The following is a 12,677-nucleotide window of genomic DNA, read 5'->3' on the forward strand; positions in this document are numbered from 1 at the left end:
TGACCATTACACCTGTATGACCCCAAAATGTTGTAAAGCATTAATTTGTTTAGAATGTTTTTAAATGCTGTGACAAAATGATTTCCTTCACTGGAAATAAGAGTCCCCTGTGCACACCATAAAGACATAGTTCACAAAGTTTGGTATAGGGGAACTTAAGTGGCCTGCACAGAGCCCTGACCTCAACCCTGAACAGCTGCCCAATTTGCCGAAAGAGCATTAGTGAAGTCAGACACTGATGTTGGCTATGCAGATCTGGGGTGCTGTGGGCATTCTAGTTTTACCTAAAGCTGTTCAGTGGGGTTGAGGTCAGGGCTTTATGTATAAAAGCACAGCACTTCACACTGTGTCAACTTGTTTCAGTTTTCCTACAGTAATCGTACAGTGGTACCAGTCTAATTAACAATAACCGCTATAGAAGAAATAATGATGAAGATAATGGCACATGACTTACAGTAGCTCCCTGGCGTTAATGCTAGTGTGCAAACACTCATTAAGGTTTTCAGGATGACCAGAATGTTGACCAAAAAGTATTCCTATCACGGAATACTACTGCTTATAAAATCTTAGCAGCTGAGCAAACAGAACAGCTGTTTTACTGCTGGTTGCAAACAGGTTTTTATTGCATGTGTAAATAGTATTATATGTACAGATCAGGTGAAAACAAAATCCTCAAGTGTTCACTTTGCCTCGGAAATATAGCTTTTATCAAAAATATCACTGAAGCTGGGTTAGACGTAGTCACTCTGCCCAGAATAGGGATATGAATGTTGGACTGGTTTAATACACTTGGCTGCACTGAATCTGGTTTTGTGGGCACATTCATCTCTGTGTGTGTTACACATGCTGCAGTAGCAGCTGTGAGCAATTGGATAGGTAAAGTGAGAATCAGCATGAGGGGCACAGCCAGGTAAAACAGCTGTACGATACTCCACATCCTGATAGGTACAGCTCCTCTGGATTAGAAAGCGAGGTCCAACCAATTCTTTCATGTTACTGTCCTGAGAGATACATAACATGTAAGAGACACAAAAATAAGAATTAAAGAATTAAAATGGCGTCTTGTTCTGCAACACATACACCATTAGGCAAGTGGCACACCAGCAATATTAGTTTCATACAGAGATTTCAAGTAAAATTAATCTTGTGACTAACATCCTTATACTCTAAAAATGTTTTTCCTATGAAGTCTCTCCCTTTTTCTTATTCTCGTCTTTAATCATAATCATCACATGGTGAAGAAAGAATTGAAGAAAGAATTTTTCCGTGTGGTAAGCAAATGATTACTTGCCTCCTACAAATTTAGGCTCAATGATTGACTGGTTACATAGTGTCAGTGAAAACTGTAACTAAAATATTTAATAAAAAATTCAGTATGTAAGAATATAGATGTCAAATAGATAACCAACAAGAAATGGTAGGGAAATTGCATTCCGAACCAACACTGTGAAACTAAACCAATAAAACGAACACTGCTTATTGTACCAATTTACTAAATGTACTTAATTTTAAACATTCTTTTAAACAACACAATATTTCCCTAAGGTGGGTTTGTTATGTCTTTATTATTAATTATTACACTCCATAATGTGAAATAAAAATGCAGTTGTAGAAATAAAACTAAATAAAACTTTTAAGTGTTCATTGTGGAGTTCTGTGGTTCATTAGCATAAGTTTCTTGCAAAAGTAAAAAAAATAAAATAATATATATGGTTAATCTTGTTCAGCTTTTTTTGTAATATCAGTCTTTTCTGGGGAAGTCTACAAGCCTGTACTTATGTAACACAAGACCTGGTATTTGCTGATAAGTCCTTTCCTTATTCCTTACATTCTCTTGCTTACAAACATACTAAGACAAAAACTATTAATCAGGTGTCTTACCCTTGAAAAACAGAAGCCCATGCATATTGTGGTGTTGATAGCCACACAGTAGTCACATTCTGGCTTCTCAACATAGAGAGTATATTCTGTTGGGACACATACAGGCATAGCTTTTCCAACAAGAAGGCCTAGAATACCAGCCACTAACACAGGGGCAAACATCATGTCTCCAGCCAGGCTAAAATCAGAAGACTGGGCACACTGGAAATGAGATAAGGGTTTATAATTAACGCATCCAACGACATTTCTTGCCTGCTTTATATCTTTAAAAAATGCCACAAAATGCTGATTATTTTCTTCCGGCAATATTACATGTATTTCCTTTTAATAGTGTTACTTGTATTACACAAAAACAGAAACTTTGAATTTTCCTTACCTGATAACCCTGGTAACCAGTCTCCTGTTCATTCTGTGAGAACTCTGCCTTTATATTGTTTCCCCCCTTATCCAACATAATCCCACTGACTCCTTATCTGCAGATCGCTCACAGTGCAGCATTCATAAAACCAATACCTTGTCCTCAAAATAGGCCTGCTGGTGCTTGCTTATTCATAGTGCAGCTGTTCCAAAGTAAAAATTGCACATCTAATAACATTAATAAAGTTTTAACATTATTTCATTATTCTACCAATAAGTTCTTTTATGGCAGTATCATTTAATAAATCAACTAACTTTATTGTCATCGTTATAAATGACAGAGAACAGCGAGATAAAATTAGGGCATCATGTTGTGCAACCATAGTGCAGCAGTGCAGTAACCATAACGGCTATGTGAAATAGGATATAAGGGGGGTAGGAACTACAAAAAATGTATTTCTTGTTTGTGCTCCATTAATGCAAAGTCCAGTTCAGTTTTTGTAATAGTGATGTGTGATATGTAAGAATAGGTGGGGGCAGTATGCTATATACATTAGCTAAACGTGTATTCAGTTATATAAATGACACCCTAAAAGCATTCTACCTTAAAAAATTGTGAGACAGTCAGGTGTAAGTACATAACATCTATGAATTAAGAAAAGTAAAAAAAAAAAAAAAACATTTTACAGCCATAATATACTGTGTGTGTATATATAAAGGAAAGCTTAAGAGGAATGCCTAACTAAAACTAAACAGGTAAAGGGGAGGCTGTGAATGGGGGCTATGAGGTCATGGGTCACTGACTATCATGACATCAAGTTATGGGTTAAGTATAGTCATGTAAATTCACTTCTAGGAAATTTTAAATATACACCTATCGAGCAACTGAGTTACTACATCGTAGATAAATACATTTCTAAGCAGCATAAAGAAGCTTAATGTTTTTCTAAAACTAGTTATTCTTAAAGCAGTGGATTGTGTGGTGTATTCATTACAAAGTGGTACAAGGATACCAAGGATACTTTTGGCAGAATGGCAATTGTTAAATAAGATTTGTGTAGCTGAGTGGGTGGCCCCTGGCTCTACATTCTTGGTTCATATGTTGACAATGGAAACAATAATCAACAGCGACTTTAATTCCTTCTAAAACAAATACGAATTGTATTTAATATGTTAGAATATTAATTAGTATTGTTGTCTAAATCCTATTAAATGCCAAATTGAAAGATGTAAGAATGAATGTGTAGTAAATAATGTCTGACCCTGACCTGCCTTTTAATCCATATCTATTTGGAAATAGTAAACTTGTCAGCCCTTTTGTGGTTAATGAATCACAGAAAGAACAGTCTGGTCAAGTTTTAAGCATGTTCTTACATACACACAAAAAAAATTTTTATCTTCTGAACATTGTGCTGAGCTTCGTACATACTGACCATCCTCTACGTCAGCCAAACACACTTTATGAACCTGGTTATAAAAGCTCTGCTTAACTATTGAGCAGAGCAGTAAGTGACAAGGATATCTTCGGATTTAACTGATCATTAACCCGGATTTCTCTTTATTTTTTTGTGAAGAACAGCATGCTACCTCATATCAGTTATTGCCAGTGGGGCAGCTACCTGGTTCTATCCTTTACATGAGCACGGGGAGCAGTTTTAGATAATTTTACACATAAAGGGAGCATACTGAGCCAGAGAGGAATGCCATCTGCAATTACCGAATAAGAATTACTTAACTTTACAGACTTATCTTTATTGCTTGGATTTTTTGTGTAAACTGAAGATGTCTTTTAAAAGCTAACTTTACAACCGATCATCAAAAAGCACCTGGTAAATCTGTAAGGTATGACTATCAGAATATGTATAAAAGGCTAAAAGGGGCGGTTTAAAATTTTGACAGGGGACTTTTTGTTTTGCTTTTTGTGTCAGTTAGCAACCATGGCTGGCGGTGGAGGTCCAACAGCTACATTCTCAGTCTGGGACTATGTGGTGTTTGCTGCAATGATCTTGGGAGCTGCTGGCATTGGCCTGTTTCAAGCTATCCGAAGTCGAAAGAATAACAGCAGTGCTGAGTTCTTGCTGGGTGGCCGTCAGATGACAGCAGTGCCAGTCGCTATGTCCCTCACAGCCAGTTTCATGTCTGGGATCACAGTGATTGGCACTCCAGCAGAGGCCTACAGATATGGCACAGCATTCTGGCTTTTTGCCTTCTCCTACACCATCATGTCCACCATCACAGCAGAAATATTTGTGCCTCTCTTTTATCGCCTTGGCATAACAAGTACATATGAGGTAAGAGAGTTGGTGAAAATAAAATAAATTAATAAATGTAGAATTGAACTCCTTTAGGATGCAAAAGAAAATGAGGGAAATAAAATGTTGAAATAGTGCTTATCTAACTCAAGTTGTTTCATAGCATGTCCTTTCACTAATCAGTCTTCTGTTTTTAGTTAAGACTGTTAAGGTTTTCATAAGGTTCAGCTATTATATCTTGTATTATGCGATTTATGAAGATATAAAGACATAAAGATATAAATTATTTACTGTGAGAGAGATTTAAAATGAAAAAAATGTACCTTAATCATTTTCTTTTTCAGTACTTGGAGTTTCGCTTTAATAAAGTTATTCGAGTAATCGGAACATCCATGTACATTGTCCAGACAGTAAGTAGAACTTTCATTTATCAATGGCTTTCATACATTTTTAATAACTTAATTGTGTTTGTACTGCCATAGAAGAAAAGGTCTGTGCACTTGTTTTTTCCATCATGTAATTACCTGATGCACTGTTGTCCAAAGTAATGTATATAGTCATAAATGGAAAACAGTATTAAATTAAAAACCAACAGGCTTTATCATTGTTAATTATCTAATGTCTGTTCCTCTGTTTACAAGGCTTTGTACACAGGCATGGTCATCTATGCCCCAGCACTCGCCCTTAATCAAAGTAAGTCCTGTTTCAAATGATAAATGTCACTAGAATGTTATACATTTGCATAGTTGTTACCCTAAAAAGAATAATATCCTTAATTTATATGATGACTACGTCCTCACACAGTTATCAGTAATAGTATATTTGCCAGAGATAAATACATTATTGCTGCTATGAAAAAAAATGTGTTTATCTACATCAAAATACAAAGTCCAGCTATTCCAAATATTTTTTATTTCCAAATATATCTGTGTGCTTTTTATTATATAAAAATAAATATAAATATTTATAAAATAAGTATTATTAGAAAATAATTGGGCTATTGTAAATTAATCTAGAAGTTGTTTTGAGAGTATGTTTACCAAAGTGCCCTTTTTTTGTATTGTAGTTACCGGCCTGGATCTCTGGGGAGTGCTGGTGGCGACAGGCATTGTCTGCATCATCTACTGCACCCTGGTCAGTACTCTACTTTGTGTCAGGGCTAAGAATGTAGAAAGTAGAAATGTAGAAAGATTCAACTTAAGGTGTTATTCTCAACTCTGATTTAAAGTTAAAATAGTTTTACTGTATATATTAGCTTGGTTTAATTGACATACAAGCATATTTATTTGTTCAATCTAAATTACTGACTATAGAATTAGCTGTTTAAGAAAGCAAATATACACTATCAGTCAAAAATTTGGACACACTTTCTAATTCCAATTTCTTTCTACACTGTAAAATAATGCCGGAGGCATTTAAAATATGTCATCCAACAATCTCCTTTAATAAGTTGATATTGAGATGTGTATGCTACATATGCCTCCATAATGGCTTTAAGCTGAGGAAATATAATATAAGGCCTAATAGGTTTTTACAAATGCACCAGACAATACAAAAATCTTACAAAAACTGTTCTAGAAAAGCTGACCTTTGTGTCTTAAAATAACAACTTACTGATGCTGTTGTTGGTACTTAATTACTTAATTCCATAACTTTTTATTTCATAGTTTTGCAATTTCCAGTTTGGTTCTAAAATTTAGAAAATAAATCAAAACAAATAAGGTGTCCAAACTTTTGACTGGTACTGTACATGACTCTTCTGAGGTAACTGCTTAGAATGTTCCTAAAAAAAAACACATAAACATAAAAACGTCCACTTTCCCACTTCGTCTGTCAAATACACCGGTGATGGAAAAACTTAATTTTGACTGGCGCATAAGAGGAGTAGCCCAGCCTGCAAGCGGTGTTTATCAGATAAATAAGCATGTGTGTGTGTGTGTATCTCTAAACATATGACTATCTTTTAGTGTATTCAGATATGCCAATCAATGCAAAGCAAATACTTCAAATTGCACTCTCAAAAGGAGCTACAGTATAAGTACCTTTCATCAGTGCAAATGACCTGATAAAACATGGCATGGTACTTAAACAGTGTGTAGTGTAAGAGCGGCATATCTAAGCATGCACAGCATTATCAGTGAGTGCAGTCATACAGTCAAATGAGCACAAGGTGCAAAAATTTGCACGCCCACCAAGGTATTCATAAACAGCATGCAGAGGAAATGTATGAGAGTACTTTGGTTTGCACATATTTTAATGAACATTCTTCCTGATATTGTTCTGTGTGGTTAGGTTAGAGCACGCTTATGAAACTGCTATTAAACTGCTATTATTCATACTGAATAATATTCAGAATGAACAGTTCAGTGCTGGGCATGCTAAATTATATATATAAAAAGAGCTAAACAAATTTTACTTAAAAAACAATTCTTTAACCATTGTTTAATGCTAAGTAATTTTTTTCCTTTATACTTATTTCTTTGTATCAGTGAGACCCAAAAACTTGCAATTGTGCTCATACATCGCCTGTGACAACAATCCTATCAATGGCGCCACAGTCAGAATTATTTCAGTTACTCAGTTATTTCAGTCAATAACTCTCTTTCCAATGATTAAACGGCAGTCCAGGCATGTATCAACTTGTTTCTTTGCAAACAGCCTGAAATGATTAACTGAATTCTTTCTTGTCTCCTGTTTTGTCTGAAGCAACCCAAAAGGTTGTAAAAGCAGTAAAAATGTATTGTCCTGTAAATGTTTTATACTATTTGTCCTGCGTGACCAAAACGTGAATGTGTTTGGTGAGTGAACGGTCCTGCTTGGCATGCGTAATGTGGCCAGAAACATGTAGCACTCTGCTCTTCCTAACAGGGAGGCCTGAAGGCAGTGATATGGACAGATGTGTTCCAGATGGTCATTATGTTGGCTGGGTTTATAGCAGTAATTGCTCGAGGAGTCGTGCTTCAGGGAGGCCTGGGAAAAATTTGGGATGATAACTACAACGGTGGACGCTTAGACACGTTTAGGTAAGTCATTGAATTGAGAAGTGTTATAAATTAACAGAAGAAATGGTTTGTATGTCATAGAGTGAGAGCTGTTTCATTGTTAATGTGCTTGGGTGAAATTTACACTTCCTATCTGAAGTATCACAGTTTTTTTCTTTCTTTTTTTTTTGGTGGATGCCCAAATATTAACTATTTCACTGTGTCTCTAGTTTTGATCCAGATCCTCTGAAACGTCACAGCTTTTGGACCATAGTTGTTGGTGGTAGTTTGATGTGGGTGTCAATGTATGCCATTAACCAGTCACAGGTGCAGCGCTATATTTCCTGTAAAACCATGACCCATGCCAAAATGTGAGTAGTACCTCACAAGTGCAAACAATAAGAATTGTAATATAGTGTAATCAGTAATTGTCTTTTTTTTTTCATTCTGTTACTTTATGCAGGTCTCTGTATGTTAATATGGTTGGGTTGTGGATTACTGTTAGTCTGGCAATGTTTTCTGGCCTCACCATGTACTCTATCTATAAAGACTGTGATCCTCTTACTAATAAAGATGTTGGTTCTTCCGACCAGGTAACCTATACTGAACTAAACCACAATATTGGTTATTGTTTTCCAATAAAGTGACCATGTTGCATGTGTGTTTGTCTAGCTTCTTCCATATCTAGTAATGGATATTCTAGCAGAATATCCAGGTCTTCCTGGCTTGTTTGTAGCAGCTGCATACAGTGGAACTTTAAGGTAAGGGTGAAAACATCTGCACTCAGGCTCCACTTAAACAATACAGTGGAGACATGTGCTGTACTGTAAAGAGCATTCATGTGTAAGCGCACAAATGTTCTCTTTCTGGTCAGGCCTAACTATTTTGCTTTTATATTTTAGTACGGTATCATCAAGCATTAATGCACTGGTGGCTGTCACAGTGGAAGACTTTGTAAAACCTATTTGGCCCACTCTAAGTGAAAAGCAGTTGTCATGGATTAACATGGGCATGAGTAAGTTTTAATAGAATTTTTAATGGCCAGTTGTGTCAAATGTGAAATTAACATACCAGATCTCAAAATAATGTTGTTCTGTAAGGTTAAGAAAACTTTTGTTATTAAATGGAAGGAAGGACGGAAAAAAGCGGCCTTTTACAGTATGTAATGCAAGAAGAAATGAAAGTCCGTTTGTACCACTGTAGAATGTGATTATTTTCTGAAATGGAAAAAGTGACTCAAATGATGTAGTAAATTAAATTGGTAAAGTAAATAAAGTAAGGTGCTTGAGTAAAGAATAGGCCTAACATTAGGAAAAAACAAGAAAAACTCTCTTGGCAACGTGTACAAAGATAACTGCATCTGAAAGAGTACGTAATAAATTCTTCACTATGTCTGCATTGAGTAATCGATTAGTAGTTAGCAAACAGTTTTATTTAACTCTCAGCCTTACATAGCAGAGAGCACAAGCATGCTAAACAATTATGGAACCTTGGAATATTTGTATGGAAGTATAATAGTGCCAAAATTCCTCAAAGCAGGTTGAATTACATGAACTGAAAAAAAAAAGTGTTGCAATAAAAATGTTTGAATTTTTCTGCATTGCAATTTGATCTGAATTGAAAAAAATCCTTAGAGCATTTACAATGTTTAAAATTTTTGCTACTGCAATTTATTGTGGTTGTATATTTGTGAAAATGTAAATCCAAGCAATGTAATCCAAGCATTTAAAATTCAATGCAAAAATATTCAAGTTACTAAATTGCACTGACAAAATTATCAAACATTGTAAATGCCCTAAGGATTTTTTTTTTAATTCAGATCAAATTGCAATGCAGAAAAGTTCAAACATTTTTATTGCAACACATTTTTTAAGTAATTTTTTTTTTTTTGAGTTTATGTAATTCAACCTGCTATTTTGCTTTGAGGAATTTTGGCACTATTATACTTCCATATATTTGTCCCAGAATTTATGTTTATTAAGCAAACTTGTAATTTTACAGTTTTAAATTTAACAAATGCAAGAAAGGGCTAGGGAGTTTTTTTTTTTAAATATGATTTCTGATTTCATGTGAATGAAGCTCTAAACAAGGTATGACCTTGGTCTAACCTTACCCTTAGTCTAATCTTAATTCAAAGTTGGCAATGTCAATTCTAACAAATTCTCTAACATAACTTTATTTACAGTGGATTTAAAACAATTATTTAGGATTTGCCCTGCTTTATGAACAACCATTAAGTAAAACAACAATTAACATCCATAATATTCTTTTTCATTTCTTATAATGGTAGATTACTTCTACTCAGCAGCAATTTCTGGAAATAGTCAAACTCTAGACGAACCCTCTCTTGCAGCTTAATTTGTATATTCTGTTAACTGATAGGTTTTCCCCTTATGCTGTATCGGTTCTTTAAAGTACATGCTTGTTACTTGGCATAAAGTCGGGAATGTGCACAGGTCATGGTAGTGTTTGCTTCACAATTGTGTGATCCACATTAAACTGTCTTAACCTCTTATTTTTTCTTTCAAAATTCTAGGTGTTTTGTTTGGGGCTTTGTGCATTGCTATGGCAGCAGTTGCCTCTTTGATGGGAAGTATATTGCAGGTAAAACTACTGCCAACTACTTTATTTTAACACGTTATCAAATGTGAATAATACAAGATGACGTTATTACTTTTACTATAACTATACTTTTAGTCCTGCGTTTTTCAAAAACTCCAGATTTTTCTCCATTCCTGACAAGCATGTTAAAGCTCATGTTGAGGAGCCTGATTTTCTGCAGATTTGAGAACCCCAGCCATAGTGCCTGAGTGTATTGCATGGTGTTTATTATAAAGTAAACAGCACCCCTTGCTGTATGATATTTGTCATGACATGTTTAATTTGGCTAAATTCCTCCCACAGGCTGCCTTGTCTGTATTCGGTATGATCAGTGGACCTTTGCTGGGGCTTTTCATCCTAGGCATGTTCTTCCGATGTGCTAACTCCATTGTAAGTGTGTAGCACTCCTGGCTACTGTCACACACAACATATTTCTACCATACTTCTTTACATCATATTTTATGAACTGAACTGTTTAGAACAAAACTTCTATCAGTTTGCATGTTGTAATGTTTTATTTATAATTAGAATCTCATGATAGCTTAGTCATTCTTTTATCATGAATCATGACTAGGAATCTTTTTTTAAATGGAAATAGTGCAATATTTATTGTATCTCTCTGTATACAGGGTGGCCTGACTGGGTTAATAGCAGGCCTGATTATAACACTGTGGGTTGGCATTGGCGCTCAGGTGTACCCACCCCTACCTAATAAGACCAACCCACTTCCTCTCAGCGTGACAGGGTGTGATCCAAAAGACACAAACATAACCACTGAAGTACCGACAACAGAGTCAAGGCAAGAAATATTTTTCTCTTTTAGGCCCCATGTTCTATGTTGTCTGCAATCAACCAAGGGCCTATTAATTTTTGTAATTTTATTGAATACATTTGAAACATGAGCATTTATTAACTTTTTTAATGTAGCATTAACTGTATAAAGTACACAGTTAAAAGTTAATCACAAAATGTACCTTTTACTTATCATTCAGCATTGTGAGACCAGCTCTTGCAGATACCTGGTACTCTTTATCCTACTTGTACTTCTGTCCCGTTGCCCTGCTGATTACAATAAGCACAGGGCTCATCGTCAGCACCATCACAGGTGAGAGTGCTAACATGATTAATGAGATGGGACATAAACAATCAATAATGAGGTGAATTATAAACACATAAATATTTGTCTTATTTTAGGTGGCTGCAAACAAGAGAAGCTAAACCCAGAGATGTTTGTTAGGAAGGAAGACCTCATCTGCTTTGGCTGCATTGGAGCACGCACTGAGGTAGAGCTTCTCAATTGGGTGTCGAACAAAGTGTCTGAAATAGAAACTAATTATAATATAATTACATAACACAGCACATTATATTGTATATTTATTTCAGGTTAAGCTATCTAAATGTATTTATAGCTAAAGCATGTCTTGGATTGAGTTGTCATAGTATGTAAAAGAAGCCAGTGTATTTGCATGATAAGGGCAAATTCAAAACATTTTGAATGGGGTAGCAACGGTGGGACACAGAGCTTGTTTTGGGTAAGCTAAGCTAAATGTGCAAACTGCATGTGTAAAATTTGTCTTAAACCCAGTTGCCATTTTTTAAGGGCTTTCTTTTTCTTTGTAAATAAATGAATTACATACTATAATTTAATATTTCAGCTTGAAGTTTATTGTCAGTAAGTTTGAGGACAAGTTACATCTGTCCATAGCATCATAAAACATCTTCACATCATAAAACAGTTATTAACATGAAGAATGCATCAAATAAATTATAAATGCCAAGTGAAAGTATCAATTGTTACCAAACCACCCAAGGGTAAACTGCCTGCCACTTTAACACGCCTTATCATTATCATACATGTAATGTACATCTTTTGGGTATTTGTATGTCTTTTGACTTTTCTACGTGTGAATTTTTTTAATAGATCCCTGCTTCCGACATTGAGAAAGTAGGACCAGAGCATCTGTATGGCTTAGACAATCCTCAATTCATTGACAATGAACTGAACCTGAAGGACATTGACAAGATGACCAAGTTGTAAATTATTCATTTGTCATTATATTAGCAAGAATTTATTCATGAAACCATAAAAAATAAAGTACTGGCTACAGGTTGGATGTAAAAACTTTGTCATGAGACATAGAACCACTGTAACTAATTTTTATTTATTTTTTTATTTTTTAAGATGACTTAATCAAAAACTAAATTGCAATTTAAAACTATAAATTTCTTTGTAATGATATGTGTATTCTCCTTTAGCAACTTTTTATAGATGAAATCTCAAAGCAGCCTATTTATTATTATCTCTAGTTATTATTTGTAACACAGTAATCAGATACTGATTTTAGGCCATTACATACATTATGTTTGTGTGAGTGTGTGTGTGTGAGAGATTAGTCCTTCCTTGTGGTGGACATATCCCGGGTATTTTCCAGCCTCATGCTTAACACTGTATGCAAATTAAAGTTCCTTGATACACCAGACCAGTTTCACAGCAGATAAAATAAATAAATAATATATGAACAGTATGATTGTAAATGTTTTGTAATTATATAATTATAATAAATATGTTGTAGTTATAGAAGTTAAATAAAGTGCTGACGATGCA

General features: G+C 34.9%; 2 protein-coding genes across 2 annotated transcripts; one reads left to right on the top strand and one right to left on the bottom strand.

Annotated features, from left to right (window-relative positions):
* Positions 1-663: 663 nt before the first annotated feature.
* tshba (thyroid stimulating hormone subunit beta a) lies at positions 664-2,419 on the bottom strand. Its single transcript, XM_053499238.1, has 3 exons — positions 2,258-2,419; positions 1,882-2,082; positions 664-1,001 (listed from the first exon to the last, which is right to left on the bottom strand). The coding sequence occupies exons 1-3, from the start codon at positions 2,333-2,335 to the stop codon at positions 732-734; spliced, it is 549 nt and encodes a 182-aa protein (XP_053355213.1). The 5' UTR covers positions 2,336-2,419; the 3' UTR covers positions 664-731.
* A 1,338-nt stretch (positions 2,420-3,757) lies between these two features.
* slc5a8l (solute carrier family 5 member 8, like) lies at positions 3,758-12,592 on the top strand. The gene is made up of 16 exons (XM_053498616.1): positions 3,758-4,080; positions 4,167-4,529; positions 4,835-4,900; positions 5,132-5,183; positions 5,557-5,624; positions 7,359-7,513; positions 7,702-7,842; positions 7,935-8,064; positions 8,144-8,232; positions 8,374-8,486; positions 10,008-10,075; positions 10,376-10,462; positions 10,702-10,871; positions 11,065-11,177; positions 11,267-11,355; positions 11,994-12,592. The coding sequence occupies exons 2-16, from the start codon at positions 4,176-4,178 to the stop codon at positions 12,108-12,110; spliced, it is 1,812 nt and encodes a 603-aa protein (XP_053354591.1). The 5' UTR covers positions 3,758-4,080; positions 4,167-4,175; the 3' UTR covers positions 12,111-12,592.
* The last annotated feature ends 85 nt before the right edge of the window (positions 12,593-12,677 follow it).

Source organism: Clarias gariepinus, chromosome 6 (assembly GCF_024256425.1).
Source record: "Clarias gariepinus isolate MV-2021 ecotype Netherlands chromosome 6, CGAR_prim_01v2, whole genome shotgun sequence".
Lineage (NCBI taxonomy): Eukaryota > Metazoa > Chordata > Actinopteri > Siluriformes > Clariidae > Clarias > Clarias gariepinus.

Coding starts and splice junctions, on each gene's coding strand:
- tshba (XM_053499238.1), bottom strand. CDS start 2,335: ATGTTGGATAAGGGGGGAAACAATATAAAGGCAGAGTTCTCACAGAAT. Junction 2,083..2,257: donor CTGGTTACCAGGGTTATCAG/GTAAGGAAAATT, acceptor TCTCATTTCCAG/TGTGCCCAGTCTTCTGATTT. Junction 1,002..1,881: donor TGGGCTTCTGTTTTTCAAGG/GTAAGACACCTG, acceptor TGTATCTCTCAG/GACAGTAACATGAAAGAATT.
- slc5a8l (XM_053498616.1), top strand. CDS start 4,176: ATGGCTGGCGGTGGAGGTCCAACAGCTACATTCTCAGTCTGGGACTAT. Junction 7,514..7,701: donor GGACGCTTAGACACGTTTAG/GTAAGTCATTGA, acceptor CTGTGTCTCTAG/TTTTGATCCAGATCCTCTGA. Junction 10,076..10,375: donor TGATGGGAAGTATATTGCAG/GTAAAACTACTG, acceptor TTCCTCCCACAG/GCTGCCTTGTCTGTATTCGG.